The sequence below is a fragment of the Phyllostomus discolor genome, chromosome 6 (assembly GCF_004126475.2).
Source record: "Phyllostomus discolor isolate MPI-MPIP mPhyDis1 chromosome 6, mPhyDis1.pri.v3, whole genome shotgun sequence".
In the NCBI taxonomy this organism is placed as follows: domain Eukaryota; kingdom Metazoa; phylum Chordata; class Mammalia; order Chiroptera; family Phyllostomidae; genus Phyllostomus; species Phyllostomus discolor.
In genome coordinates this window covers 80,893,907-80,910,536 of record NC_040908.2, presented here as the reverse complement: position 1 = coordinate 80,910,536, position 16,630 = coordinate 80,893,907, and the positions used below count along the sequence as shown (strand labels likewise).

The window sequence follows — 16,630 nt, the reverse complement described above, 5'->3', positions numbered from 1 at the left end:
AGTTCTCCATGAGTTTTTCAAATTAAGTTTTCAATATCTTGCTCTTCCTCTTCTACTTCTGGTACCCCTATGATTTGTCCCAGAGCTTTCTTAGCCTCTCCTCATTTTTTTTTTTTTTTGGTTTGTAGGCTGCCACTCAATCCACTGAGTCACAGCAGCCAGGGTTTTTGTTTTGTTTTTTTTTTTTAAATTCTTGTTGCTTCATCCTGTTCCAGTTGGATGTTTATTTCATTTTCTTTCAAATCCTTGGTTTGAGTCCCCATTTCCTTCCCTTCACTTTTGGTTCCATGTATATTTTCCTTTATTTCATTTTGCATAGCCTTCATTTCTTCCTTCATTTTACAACCTAGCTCAATCATTTCTGTGAGCATCCTGATTACCAGTGTTTTAAACTCTGCATCAGATAGGTTGGCTATCTCCTCGTCCCTTAGTTCTTTTTCTGGAGTTTTGATTTGTTCTTTCATGTGGGCCATATTTCTTTGTCTTGGCATACCTGTTAGGTTGTAAGGGACAGCCTTAGGTGTTCACCAGGACAGGGCAACCCTTTTGCTATGTTGTGGCACTGTCTGTGGGGGAGGGGCCAGAGAGGGAACAATGCCACTTGCTGGCTCTGCTCTAGCCCCACATTTCATCACTTCCCTCACTTCCCACAAGCAGATTTTGGCCTTTCAGATGCTAATTTGAAGATGGGTGGGTTTGTATACGTTCTAGGACCCTGTGGGCCTCCTCCCATAGAATCTCCTGTGATCCTTCGAGTTTCTCCCACTGCCACAACTCCTGCAGATTTCTTTTTTTTTAAGATTTTATTTTTAAAATATGTTATTGATTATGCTATTACAGTTGTCCCATTTCCCCCCTTCACTCCCTTCCACCCTGTACACCCTTCTCCCACCCACATCCCCCCCCTTCAGTTCATGTCCATGTGTCATACTTGTAAGTTCTTTAGCTTCTACATTTCCCATACTATTCTTACACTCCCCCTATCTATTTTCAACCTATAATCTATGCTACTTATTCTCTGTACCTTTTCCCCCTCTCTCCTCCTCCCACTCCCCTGTCGCTAACCCTCCATGTGATCTCCATTTCTGTGGTTCTTTCTGTTCCTGTCCTAGTTGTTTGCTTAGTTTCTTTTGGTTTTGCTTTAGGTGTGGTTGTTAATAGTTATGAGTTTGCTGTCCTTTTACTATACATGTTTTTTCTTTATCTTCTTTTCTTAGATAAGTCCCTTTAACATTTCATAAAATAAGGGCTTGGTGATGATGAACTCCTTTAACTTGACCTTATCTGAGAAGCACTTTATCTGCCCTTCCATTCTAAATGAAAGCTTTGCTGGATAGAGCAATCTTGGATGTAGGTCCTTGCCTTTCATGATTTGGAATACTTCCTTCCAGCCCCTTCTTGCCTGTAAGGTCTCTTTTCAGAAATCAGCTGACAGTCTGATGGGAACTCCTTTGTAAGGTGACTGTCCCTTATCTCTTGCTGCCTCTAGGATTCTGCCCTTCATTTTTACCTTGGCTAATGTAATTATGATGTGCCTTGGTGTGTTTCTTCTTGGGTCTAACTTCTTTGGGACTCTCTCTGTTTCCTGGACTTCCTTGAAGTCTATTTCCCTTGCCAGAATGGGGACGTTCTCTTTTATTATTTGTTCAAATACATTTTCAATCTGTTGTTCTACCTCTTCCCCTTCTGGTACCCCTATAATTCGGATGTTGGAATGTTTAAAGATGTTCTGGAGGTTCCTAAGCTTCACCTTGTTTTTTTTTTTTTTAATTATTTCTCCATTCTTTCCTGTTTGGTTGGTTCTTTCTTTCTTTCTTCTGGTCCACTCTATTGTTTTGAGTCCCAGTTTCCTTCCCATCACTATTGGTTCCTTGTGCATTTTCCTTAATTTCTTTTATGGTAACCCGTATTTTTTTCCTCTAATTTGCGCCCCAAATCAACCAATTCTGTGAACTTCCTGATCACCAGTGTTTTGAACTATGTATCTGATAGATTGGCTATCTCTCAGTCACTTAAAAGGATGAGTCCTGGGCATTGATTTGTTCTTCTGTTTGAGCCACCTCTCTCCCCCTCTCCCCCTCTCTCTTTGGTGTGGTTGCTCCTGCTACGGTGAGGGGCGGAGCCTTAGGTGTTCCCCAGGGCTGGGCACCCCAGTCGCTAGATTGTGACGTTGTATGTGGGGGTGGGGGCGGGAGGGAACAATGGCGGTAGCTTCATTCTCCGTGGGACCTCAGTCCCTTCTCTGGGATCCTGGGTTGCGTGCTCTGCCCTGCTCCACAACTGCTGCCTCACTGGGTCTGCCAGCTGCTGCTTGCATACTCAAGGTCCACCCACTGCAATCTTGAGCGCACCAAATGCCTTATGCACCCAACTCTCTCTGCTCTCTGTGCAGTGACCCTCGCCTGGCTGCTTGTCTCCACCCCTCCTACTGGTCTGGATGAAAGGGTCTACTTCAACTTCTTGGCTGTCCAACTTCCATTCAGATAAATTCTCTGTCAGTTCTGGGTGTTATTCTGCCTCTAAATTGTTGTTGTTCCAATCTTGGTTGCGCATGGAGGTACGATGCATCCACCTATGCCTCCATCTTGGCCAGAAGTCAACTCCTGCAGATTTCTATATCCAGAGGTTTTGAGTCTAGTTTCCCACACTGAAACCCTGGGTTCTATGGACTGTCTTGGTTCCCAGTGGTTCTTCCCAGCTCACTGGCTCACGAATGTGGGACCAACTAGTCCACCAGCCACCTCCTTGGCTATGTGTCCTCTCCACCTTGGCTACTCATCTCTGTCCCTCCTACCAGTCTGGATATATGTTTCTTTAATTCCTTGGTTGTCAGACTTGCATGAAATTTGAGTATCTGGCAGTTCTGGTTATTTTTTGTTTTTAAATTTTTTGTTGTCCTTCTTTTGGTGGTACAAAGAAGTGAAGCATTTATACCTCTGTCTCCATCAAGGCTGGAACTCCTGGGCTACTTTCTCCAAACCCTTGGCATATCAGTATATGAGCAGAACCACCTGATCTTGGATTTTTTAATACCTGCAACTGAAGTTTACTTCTCATGTCCAGAAAACACATATTCTCTTGAAGAGAAGTTTTTAATAGTATCAAGTATTAAATGTAATCTGCCACATTAAATCATACAAAAATAAAAATAAATTAATATAAATACAAGCATTCCCAGAAGAACTTATTCATCTTCTACATTTGAATAGCATGCCTAACCTTTTCACCCAAACCACTCAGATAAACACTGGCATAAGGAAAACATGAATTCCTTAAATTTCTTAATCAGAATTCTTATTAATTCCAAATTTTCTTCTATAACATATATAATAATGACTTTTTAAATGAGGTGCTTAAAACTAATAGTATTTTAAATAAAATAAAAACCTCTTCTCGCTTATGTGTTTCTTTCATAGGTAGTAGTTCCTTTTTATTGAGATTTACAATAATTCATCAGTAGGCTCACTGACAGGATAAGAGATCTGAAAGTTATTTTTAGCTTTTAGAATAAAAAGTTGATTCCACCACTACTTATCTGAACCTTATCCTGTCAGAACCATCCAACATAGCTCTCCAAAATCAGTCATACTGTAGTCAGCTTCAATTAAAAATGTTTCTTCCACTGATCCACTAAGTTCAAAGAAGACCTGGCAGATGACAATAAGAATTCTAATATACGTGTAAGAAAGGAAGTTCAGGCAAAGATTTAAAAACTGAATAATGGTGGCATGTAGGAAAGAATGCATAAGCAAAGACAACGTTAAATATTATAGCAGGGCACAAAACTAGAAGTGTTCATTTATTTTTTACTTTTCTCTAAAAACAAATAATAAAAATACAGACTTTGGATTAATGAATTTTAAAATCTTGCCAAAGTGTATGTGTTAATACAGAGTGAGCCCAAGGCTAGCTGCCAGCACCCCTAGGAGTCTGTAACTATATATCAGCAGGTAGAAGCTTATTATGACCTCATGGGTTTAACTATTAACAAACAAAAGCATTGAAAAATCTCCTTACCCAAATATTTGTCAGTAGAATTTCTAATATCAATATACTGACCAGTGCTTTTACATTTACTTTTTCAACACAAAACCTAAAAGCTATACAAATTTCCTGAATCAAATCAAAATGATTCTAAATCCAAAATCAAGAACCAAGAAAGCATTAAAAAATCCTTAACTGTTGGTCATTGAGGGTAGAACAAAACTGTAGAAGAAACAGAGGGCCTTCTTTTAACCTACTATCCTAATCAATAGTCCACAGAACCCAATAACAACATCTGTAGTAGGGTAATAGCCCCCCGCCCCCGCAAAGACATGTATGTCCTAATCCATGGACCTTGTGAATAAATGTGCTCCCAATGTAGTAAAAGGGACTTCTGCAGACATATTAGGTTAAGGATCTTGAGACGGAGAGAAAGCCCTGGATTATTGAGGAGGGCCGAATGTAATCATGAGAGGCCTCGCAAGAAAAAAGTAGAAAGATATTAGCTGTGGGAGATGTGACACTGGAAGCAAGAGGTGGAGTGATGTGAGAAAGAGCTAGAGCCAAGGAATGCAGAAGCAGCTAAGAGCTGAAAAAGCAGGAAGATGGATTCTCCAGAACATTCAGAATGAACAAGTTCACTGGTACCTTTATTTTAGCTTCATAAGACTCATTTCAGATTTCTGACCTCCAGAACTGTACGATAATAAATTTGTGTTGTTTCAAGCTTGTTATAGCAAGAGTAGGAAATTACAACAAATAATTACAAAAAATAGTTTGAGATTGCCAGCCTGTTCACGCTCCCTACTTCTTTGGGAACTGCTAACATTTACAGAGTTGTGGGGAATACAAAACAGACAGAAAAGCAAAGAAAACACGTGATTTTATGGAAGATAAGAAAGAATCAATTCCTACCCTATACACTGAGCAAGTGCAGGGCTCAAAGAGCTTAGAACTATGTGAGTTTTAAATAAGAGTGCACCTGTCAGCCTGACTTAGATAAATAAAAAGTGAAGATAATGTTCCAAGGGTGTAAAAGTAGAGCCTGGAAAGGGAACAGACTTTTCTACACAAAAGAAACTGACAGAAGGATCACCAGCCTGCAAAGGTACACGTAGGTACTTTGATCTGTAATATAGTATAAACTGAACTCTCACTTCTTACCCTATTAAACAGGAAAATCTTCAGAATTGCTTTTCAGTTGGCTTTTTAAGGTAATTATATTCTAGCTATATACTTCAGTACTCTATATGAGACTCCCTCCATTATTATCTGGGAGATGGGAGACATGCAATGCAGTACTAAAATCCATCAGAAAACAAAAATGGTCTCTTTTCTTTAAATGACACCTTTTTATTTTGGTTTTTCTTTATTTTTATTCTTTACACTATTACAGATATCCCCATTTCCCCCCTCTAAAAATGGTTAATTTTCATATTTATAGTTTCTATATTGTCTGTAGTCACTTCCTAAATTATCATAAAACTGAAGTCTTTAGAATAAGCATGCTCTCCATTAGCAGTGAAATAATCAACCTTTTCAAGTGAAGCTGAGAGGGTATACAATTTTGGCAGGTTTTTTTTTTTTTTACTACTTTTTCTATATTTTATTGCTTATCAGTTAAAAGGGACCTGTCAACCAAAATCAGAATTTTAAATATCACCCCTCTCCTTCTTTCCTCCCAGCCAATATGTATTTTGAAAATTTATCAGTTTTCAAGCAACACACACAAAAGCCCTTTATTTTGACAATACTTTTTTTCTGAGTAGATGGAAATAGACAATCCCTTGCCTTAAGAACCTTGAAGGAAATGCTCCTTCATTCTTATTTCACACCTTCAACACACCTCTCACCTGCTATTTTGATATTCAGATTGGCATCCAGAAGCAAATTTTCAGCTTTCAGGTCACGATGAACAATGTTCCGACAGTGACAAAAAAAGACAGCTGCAACAATCTGTTTGAACTTCCGACGGGCCTCCTTTTCTGCCATTCTACCATGAGCCACCAGGTGGTCTGTGATAAACAAGAACACAGTCAGTTCTCATTTTGGACACTAGTATAATTTCAAATAATAGATATAAGAAGGGATATGCAAGGGGGTCCACCAAATGAATGAGTTAAAACAAGCGAAATAAAAAAATAGAAAACAACACAGTTACAGTATTGGTTTGTATCTATAAAAAGTCACTAGCTATCAATGCCCAATTGATCTCTATTTTAAGTAGAAATCCTGTTACACATACAGGTGCATAGCAGTACACTTGCCCTACCACAATTAAAAAAAAAGTTCTGAGGGATATAGTGGTGTTTTTCAAAGATTATAACACTTAACGCCTTCCTTTTCATGTTTTCACTGCAAAAGTTTATATACACACAGCAAATACACACTTGAAGTATCAGCAATATTTCCTGTGCTAAAAAAGGTGAGTCAAAAGCAGAGTCACAATAAACTTAAGGCTAATATCTCCTCATCTTTCTCAAAGTTTTACAATTTGACATAAAAACTTATTTATTTGGTGACTATTCTCTATAATGCATAATAATATGCCTACATCCTTACATCTGCATTTACTGTGCTTACCAAATATTTTTATAACTATAGTATTAATTTTTACGGATAACATCAATAGAAAAACCAAGAGCATTTTCTACTACTTTAAATGGAACAATTTCATTGGCTATGTTGCTAAGGTATATAGCAAAAGAATTTATGTTATAAACTTTGTAATACCATTAATCAAGCTATCTTCTATATTTAAAAATGACATGACTGACCCATAATCAGTACCGTAAGTTCTTTATGTACTTCCATAAGTACTTTATATACTTTTTTACTAACAGTGGTAGTAGGTTTATACTGAAGCAATGACATACATATCCTTAACCCAGTTCTTCATATAACCAACAACTTATATACAGGTCACAACAGCTAATGGGGTAAGAAAATGATGCAATTATCTCTGTTTGAAATTTCTAATAGTTTCATCAGCACTATCCTTAAACCAGCTGCTCTAGCTGGGAAAAAGACATATTTGCCATCATAAGCATCCTGAGATAATGGAAAAGTAGAAAATTAGAACACTATAAATAAGTATATTATTGTTTAATAGTTGTTTTAGTAATACTACCCAATTGCCTTGGTGTCATCTCAATCACCTATAGGACCAGTCAGGTATATCTTTTCTTCACCGCAAAGAGGAAGTTTAGGATAAAACATATGTACTAGTAATGACTGCTAAGACTAAGAACTTAGGACAAAAATAGAAAGGAAGCATAAAGAAGGGGAACTAAATGACAATCCATCTTCATAGCAGATTTTCAAATAATTTAAACTAAATTCTGACCACAAAGAACATAAAATTTTGGAGACCAAAAATATAGTAATTTAATAAGTGTCTTATAAGTAAATCATTTAAATTATTAAGAAAAAACCCCTCAAAGGAATTGTTATAATTGTTAGGGTTATCAATGACCCACACACAAGACCTTTGAAACATTTCCCTCAAAAACATTACGCCAAAGATTACCAATTTAGTAATGAAAAAAGAATATAAGAAGTCTTCAGTTTAGAAATTAAGAGGATGAGGGATCTAAGATGGCGTCGGAGTAGGAAGGAGCAGATTTGGCTTTCCTCTGCTCAGGGGAGAGAATCCTGACCGATCTTTGGAGTAGAAAGGCAAGCAACCAACATATTTCAGCATTTTTGAAAACATAGGACCAAGGATTGTGGCAGAACCAAAAGAACAAAGAACGGATCCTAGGGGGAGTACTGCATCAAGAATAGGTGGAGGAGGTAAACACCAGGATACCCACTGGAAGAGGAAACCCAACAACTAAGGAACCACTAACAGATAACAGCAGAAGAAGGTGAAGGAGGGAGTAGTAACCACACAAACCTCAATCCGGGACTTATCTGGAAATACAACTAAACAGTAGAGACAGTACCCAATACAAACAACTGAACAAGATTTCTTTAAACCTTGTACACACAGAAGAACCAGCCTCAACACAACCTGCCCTCACCAGCACAACAAAATACAGAAGGTGGTGGACAGAGTGACCCACATTTAACCAGCTGGCAGGAAGGAACCACCAAAGAAAGACTCAACAACAATCAAAACCCAAAGCCAACTTAAACAACAGCCCAAGACCAGCGAGCTTGGGGGGTCAAGGAAACAGCACCACTGAAACTCACTGCTACTCTACTAAAGAAGTTCACATCATAAACCCAGGGAGCCAGAACAGATCAATATAAGAAGCTGAGGTGAACAAGAAGAGTCTCACAAACAATGGGAAGACAAAGAAATACTCCCCAAATGAAAGGAAATGAGGAAGCCCCAAAAAGAATGCTAAATGAAACAGAGGCAATTTAACTATCAGATATTGAATTCAAAGCAGTGATTGTCAGGAAGCTCAATGAGCTCACAATGAGCTATGAGAAACTACAGGGAAGCTACAATGAACTCAATGAAAACTACATCAGCATAAAAAAGGAAATAGAAACTCTCAACAAGGGCCAAGAGGAAATGAAGAATACAATCTCTGAAATGAAGAACACAGTAGAAGGAATGAAAAGCAGGATCGATGAAGCAGAAGATCAGATCAGCGAGCTAGAGGACAAAATAGAAGAAAACACCCAGAAAGAGCAAGAAAGGGAAAAGAGGCTCAGAAAGAATGAAGAGGGATTAAGAGAAATGCAAGACAATATGAAACGTAATAATATCCGTATAATAGGGATACCAGAAGGAGAAGAAGAAGAACAAGGGATAGAAAACCTAGTTGAACAAGTGATGATGGAAAACTTCCCTAATTTGATGAGACAAAAAGTCACACAAATACAGGAAACACAGAGAGTCCCAATCAAGAGGAACCCAAGGAGGCCCACCTCAAGATACATCATAATTAAAATGGCAAAATTTCAAGACAAAGAGAGAATCTTAAAGGCAGCAAGGGAGAAGAAGGAAGTAACATACAAGGGGGCCCCAATAAGGCTAACAGCTGACTTCTCAATGGAAACACTCCAAGCCAGAAGAGAATGGCAAGAAATAATCCAAGTAATGAGAACCAGAGGCCTGCAACCACGACTACTTTACCCAGCAAGGCTCTCAATTAAGATAGAAGGCCAAATAAGAAGCTTCTCAGACAAAAGAAGTCTAAAAGAATACACCTCCACTAAACCAGCTCTGCAAGAGATGCTGAAGGGACTACTTTAAGGAAAGAAAGGAAAAGAGAGAGTGAGAGAGGATCACACGTACATAAAAGGCAATGAATAAGTACCTATCAATAATAACCTTAAACGTAAATGGACTAAATGCTCCAATCAAAAGACATAGAATAGCTGATTGGATAAGAAACCATGACCCACACATATGCTGTCTACAAGAGACCCACCTCAGGATAAAAGATCTGCACAGGTTGAAAGTGAAGGGCTGGAAACAAATTTTCCAAGCAAATGGACAGGAAAAAAAAGCCGGGGTAGCAATACTCATATCTGACAAAATAGACTTCCAAAGAAGATCCATAAAGAGAGACCCAGAAGGTCATTTCATAATATTCAAGGGAAGAATTCACCAAGAAGACATAAATATAGTAAATATATATGCACCCAACATAGGAGCACCTAAATACATAAAGAAAATCTTAGAGGACTTCAAGAAAGATATGGACAGCAACACAATTATTGTGGGGGATTTTAACACCCCTCTATCAAAAATGGACAGATCTTCCAAACAAAACATCAACAAAGATATTGTGGCATTGAACAATACCCTAGACGAACTGGGCTTTACTGATATTTACAGAACCCTCCATCCCAAAGAAGCTAAATACACATTTTTTTCAAATGTACATGGAACATTTTCAAAGATTGACCACATGATAGGACACAAAACAAGCCTTAACAATTTCAAAAAAATTGAAATCACACCAAGCAATTTCTCGGATCACAAGGGACTGAAACTAGAAACCAACCCCAAGGAAAAAAACCCCAAACACTCAAATTCATGGAGATTAAACAGCATGCTATTAAACAATGAATGGGTCAAGAATGATATTAGGGAAGAAATCAAACGGTTTTTGGAAACAAATGAAAACGAACTCACAACAACCCAAAACTTATGGGACACAGCCAAGGCAGTCCTGAGAGGGAAGATCATAGCGATACAGGCCCACCTAAAAAAGTTAGAAACATTTCAAACAAACAACCTAACCCTACGTCTACAAGAACTGGAGGAACAACAACAAAGACAGCCCAGAGCAAGCAGAAGGAAGGAAATAACCAAGATCAGAGCAGAATTAAATGACATAGAGACTAAAAGCACAATTCTAAAGATCAATGAATCCAAGAGTTGGTTCTTTGAACAGATAAACAAAATCGACAAGCCTTTAAGCAGACTCATCAAGAAAAAAAGAGAGAAAACCCAAATAAACACAATCAGAAATGAAAGAGGAGAGATTACAACAGATACCACAGAAATACATAGGATTGTAACAAATTACTACAAAGAGCTGTATGCCAAGAAATTTGAAAACCTAGATGAAATGGACAAATTTCTAGAAAAATATAACCTTCCAAAACTCAATAAAATGGAAGCAGAAAGCCTGAACAAACCAATAACAGCAAAAGAAATTGAAGCAGTAATCCAAAAACTCCCAACACACAAAAGCCCTGGACCAGATGGTTTCACAGGAGAATTCTACAAAGCACTTAAGGAAGAACTAACACCTATCCTTCACAGACTATTTCAAAAAATCCAAAAAGATGGAAGACTACCAAACTCTTTTTATGAGGCCAACATCATCTTAATTCCAAAACCAGATAAAGACACAACAAAGAAAGAAAACTACAGGCCAATATCGCTGATGAACATTGACGCTAAAATCCTCAACAAGATACTGGCAAACCGCATCCAACAGTACATTAAGAAGATCATACACCATGACCAAGTTGGATTCATTCCAGGTATGCAAGGATGGTACAATATACGCAAATCAGTAAATGTAATACATCACATAAACAAAAGCAAAGACAAAAACCACATGATCATATCAATAGATGCAGAAAAAGCATTTGATAAGGTACAGCACCCATTTATGATAAAAACACTCAGTAAAGTGGGAATAGAGGGAGCATTCCTCAACATAATAAAGGCCATATATGAGAAACCTACAGCCAACATTATACTCAATGGGCAAAAATTAAAATCTTTTCCACTAAGAACAGGAACAAGACAAGGATGTCCACTTTCACCACTTCTAGTCAATATAGTACTGGAGGTTCTAGCCACAGCAATCAGACAAGAAAAAGAAATAAAAGGAATCCAAATCGGAAAGGAGGAAACAAAACTGTCACTGTTTGCAGATGACATGATAGTGTACATAGAAAATCCTATAGACTCCACCAAAAAACTGCTTGACCTAATAAATGAATTTGGTAAAACAGCGGGATACAAAGTCAATATACAGAAATCAAAGGCATTTCTGTACACCAACAATGAAACAGCAGAAGCAGAAATCAAGAAAAAAATCCCATTTGAAATAGCAAAAAGAAAAATAAAATACCTAGGAATAAACCTAACCAAAGAGGTAAAAGACCTGTATTCAGAAAACTACATGACACTGAGGAGAGAAATCAAGGAAGACACAAACAAATGGAAACATATACCGTGTTCATGGATTGGAAGAATTAATATCATTAAAATGTCCATACTACCAAAAGCAATTTACACATTCAATGCAATACCTATTAAAGTACCAATGGCATATTTCACAGACATAGAACAAACACTTCAAAAATTTATATGGAACCATAAACGACTCCAAATAGCTGCTGCAATTTTGAGAAATAAAGCAAAGTAGGAGGGATCACAATACCTGATACTAAACTGTATTACAAGGCCACTGTAATCAAAACAGCCTCGTACTGGCATAAAAACAGGCACATGACCAATGGAACAGAACAGAGAGCCCAGAAATAAACCCAAGCCTCTACGGTCAATTAATATTTGACAAAGGAAGCAGCAACATAAAATGGAATAAAAATAGCCTCTTCAACAAATGGTGTTGGGAGAACTGGACAGCTACGTGCAAAAAAATGAAACTCGAGCACCAACTTACACCTTATACAAAAATAGATTCAAGGTGGATAAAAGACTTAAATATAAAGCGTGACACCATTAAAGTCCTAGAAGAGAACGTAGGTAGGAAAATCTCAGATATTTCACGCAGAAACTTTTTCACTGACTTGTCTCCTAGAGCAAGGGACATAAAGGAAAGAATAAACAAATGGGACCTCATCAAAATTAAAAGCTTTTGCACAGCTAAGGAAAACAGTATCAAAATAAAAAGAGAACCAACTGTATGGGAAAACATATTTGCTAATGATACCTCAGACAAGGGTTTAATCTCCAAAATATATAAAGAACTTACACGACTCCACTCTAAGAAGACAAGTAACCCAATGAAAAAATGGGCAAAGGACTTGAACAGACACTTCTCCAAGGAGGACATACAGAAAATCCAAAGACACATGAAGCGATGCTCAATATCGCTAGCCATCAGAGAGATGCAGATTAAAACCACAATGAGATACCACTTCACACCAGTCAGAATGGCCATCATAAACAAAGCAACGAACAACAAGTGTTGGAGAGGATGTGGAGAAAGGGGGTCCCTAGTGCACTGTTGGTGGGACTGCAGACTGGTACAACCATTATGGAAAGCAGTTTGGAACTTCCTCAGAAAACTAAAAATGGATCTGCCTTTTGACCCAGCAATTCCACTGCTGGGACTCTATCCTAAGAACACTAAAACACCAATACAAAAGAATCTTTGCACCCCGATGTTCATAGCAGCACAATTTACAATAGCTAGGTGCTGGAAGCAACCTAGATGCCCATCAGTAAATGAATGGATCAAAAAACTATGGTACATTTACACAATGGAATTCTATGCAGCAGAAAGAAAGAAGGAGCTCATACCCTTTGCAACAGCATGGATGGAGCTGGAAAGCATTATGCTAAGTGAAACAAGCCAGGCAGTGAAAGACAAATACCACATGATATCACCTTTAACAGGAATCTAAACAACAAAACAAAACAAAAAACTAGCAAAATATAACCAAAGACACTGAAATAGGGGATAGTCTGACAGTGGCCAGAGGGGAGAGAAGAGGGAATTTCAGGGGGGAATGGGTAGGGATTACAGGAACAAATTTGGAGGACACATGGACAAAAACTAGGGGTGGGGAGTAATGGGGGGAAGGGGGGAGTGTTGGGTGGATGGGCTGGAACGGGAGTAGGGGGGAGAAAACTGTACTTGAACAATGATTGAAATTTAAAAAAATCATAAAAAAAAAGAAAAAAGAAATTAAGAGGATGAGAATATAGCTTTTTATGGGAGTTTAGAGGTGGTGATAAATGAGCTCACACTCTGGTGTGTTTGGGCTTCTGGAGAGAATTGTCATATGAATTTTAAACAACACAAAGTCCTGACTAGGGACAGTAACTTAATATAAGCTATTAACGGGACACCTGTAAGGTGTACAATACTATGTTTTACTTTAAAAGGCCATTCTCCAGTAGTTCCTGCTCCTTTGACCCATTTCTCTTAACCCAAGGCCTTAATTATTCTAATAATATGTTTTAGCTGAACTTTGCCTAATTAAAGAGCTCTGAAGAGACAGCTATTCTTGAGAAATATAAAAATAAACCCTTATGAAGGTTTACCATCAGAAGTTTATTTGGCCAAGCCAACCACTAATTAAAATGTCCAAGAGACATTTGTCTGGCAGTAAATACTAATTACCAGAACACATCAAAGAGCATCTTAAATATAACAGAATGATTAATTTAGTAATTTGCAAAATAAGCGATTTTCATTTATTTTAAAAAACTTTATATTTTCTAAGTACTTTATTTTCTTAAAATGACTGGAAAGTTCTAAAAATTATACACAGGCCAAGAGCTGGTGGAATGTAGCCCAATTCTGTTTTATCTCTCCAATGACACATTAGTTGTCCTTGGACAAATAATTTATAAAGCCAATATCCACACCTCCTGATCTGCCAAGTAGGAAAAATTTGTTATGTGTTACAATAAAGAAAAAATAGCGTATCTGGGCATAGACTTTAATTGCGATTAAGAGTTGTCACATATAACTTGAAAGACTTAAAAAGCTGTTTTTTTTTCAATGTCTATGCAATATTATACAGAGAATACTTAAGAATTTGGTTAATACATCATAAGGTTTTTTAGGATTCTGTAGCACTTGAAAAGTGTATAAATCACTTGTCACTGTTACATGGTTCTGGTTAAAAGGTATTTATGATTTATGACAGTGGGTAAAACAGCTTCAAGTATATAGCATTTTTTTCTAAAGGTACCTACAGAATCCTTACAGTTATAAAAATTAAAAATATATACAAATCACTTTTTAAAAAGTGTTGGCTGCAAATATCAGATGTTTTCTCCTAGCCATTGTATTTGATGTTTGTTCAAGTTTTCTCTTCTTTGGGAGCACTGTGCTCCTTTCCAAATACAAGACCATCTTAATGGCTCAATGTCATTCAAATTTTAGCCTCTGCTTTTATTATTTCCCATCTTATTACACCCCCTATCCTGTTAGTTTGCTTTCAGTATAAACCTACAGAGTCTTGTGGGTATGCCAGGAGGCCTGCAGCCATTTTCAGTCCCTCCTGAAATTGCCTTCCAGTTGCCCACAAACAAACAGCTGTTTCATGTTATGTGTACGCGATAGGCAGTAAGCAAAAATTCTTCAAGCTGAAATGTGATTTTACTTCAGCAAAGAAACCCAGCACAGTAGCCCAGACTGGACTTAATACCAAGTCACAGCATTTGAATAAATACTGGGGTATCAGAAAGGCAAACGAAACAAAGTGGCTCCTGAACTACTCAATATTTAAAGTAAAATATATTCTGAATCTTGTCAGAATAAACTCCAGCTGCAAAGAACTCTAACGAGTTGTTCTGCTTCTTACAAGCAGTTCAATGAGCCAGTTCTCCTAAAGACTAGGTGAGATGTTACCCACATCTTCAGTCCCAAACAACCCACACTGCACCTAGGATCCTAGCTTCCTTTATGCCCATATTCTCCCCTACCTCAGTCTAGACAACCTTCAATTATCTACATTGCATAAACTCCCTCATGGTTAAGTTCTTTTTCACAATCAATTAACTACTTATCTATTTAGTTGCCACTGTATGTTTCAGGCAAATTTTAAGTTTTCTCTATCACAACTTCACTACAACCAATTCACCCTAGACAAGGATGAGGTAACTCAGTTAAAAGGAGAAAATGGTTCTGTTGTTTCAAGCTCTTATCGAAAGGAGTCTAAGTTCTCTTTACACTTTGCAATTACAATAAACTACTTGGCACTAGATTTATTTAATCTTTTTTTAAATCTGCTCTTTCTCACAAAATAAAAAGAAGTTAGTGACACTAAGGAATTTCTGTATTTCATGAGGCATATTATTAGAAGTAGAGAAAATGAATTCTGAAGTTTCAAAAGTATTGGAACACCAGCATGTATAAAGTTTGCTTCAGAATTCGCTGTTTGTAATTCAGTTCCAATTTGACTCAGGAAGAAAGAGCTTGTGATACATTTAGATTCTAACCTTTCAAAGAGTAAAAATACACCTCAGGCAGTCTTAACTTCCCAGCCCAGCTTCACTGGAGTGTCACAAGCATGCCACTAATAAGATAGTGGTGGGGTGCCAACACTTCTCTAAGTCAGTGTTCCACTATAAACAGGCAATATCTCCATTTGTCTGCAAGATCTACAATTCCTAACTGATCCAAAATACTAAATTAAAATGAAAATACCCTGACAGGAGGTTAAGCAACAGGGCAGAAACTTCATTTTCCACCGTGAAGAAATAACCTAGTCTAGAATAGGGAAAGGAGCCATATGTGCTAAGCTCAAGTAGCTACCTGAAGAAATTTCTGCCAATTCTAGATAATCATAGCGAGTGGTTCTTTGCTTTGCCATTCTGTTCTGTAGTTTCTTCTTTCTACACCCATGGAGATAATTCTTGTTTATCAAACAAATTCTTCTTTCCAAAAGAACCAGAACAAGGTCAAGATAATTAAGCTGCCCCGGAACAGGTTAAAAAGAGTGTACTTGAATATCATACTGTCCCTAACTCTTGTAGGCTCCATAATGCCAGACTATAGCAAGAGGGTTATTTTGTTTCCCTTGCTAAGAATCCAACTACCTCATACCAAGCTTCTACTTGTTGCTGCTTCTTGCTACCACCTATTTTCTTCATTTTCCAGGTGTCCAGGCCAAAAATCTTGGTATCGTCATTCTCTTTTTGACACATCACAAATCCAATCCCTTCAGCAAATTTTATTAACTCTGCTTTCAAAGCAGATCCAGATTTCAACTATTCCTTACCCCATCCCCATCCCACTATAGTGCCCCCAAGTCTAGTCCAAGAGCCACTATCTTCCTCTTGGATCACTGTTAATAGCCTTCTAATATTGTCAGGATGGGCGGGGTAAGGCAAAATAGCGGCTGAACTACAACCTGGAAAAGATGGCTGACGTCAAACCAGGGAGCCGAAAGGGCGGGCTTTGCCAAAATGGATATCAGCATAGCAACCTGAGCCCGAGGAGGACCACTA

At 37.8% G+C, this 16,630-nt stretch overlaps 1 protein-coding gene across 8 annotated transcripts in view; it reads right to left on the bottom strand.

Annotated features, from left to right (window-relative positions):
* SIK3 (SIK family kinase 3) overlaps positions 1 to 16,630 on the bottom strand; it is a 295,493-nt gene that overhangs the window by 83,148 nt on the left and 195,715 nt on the right. For all 8 annotated transcript variants that reach the window (XM_036030104.1, XM_028517531.2, XM_036030100.1 and 5 more), the window contains exon 4: positions 5,838 to 5,999. In XM_036030104.1, coding sequence (XP_035885997.1) covers positions 5,838 to 5,999 — 162 coding nt within the window. The remainder of the gene's footprint in view (positions 1 to 5,837; positions 6,000 to 16,630) is intronic.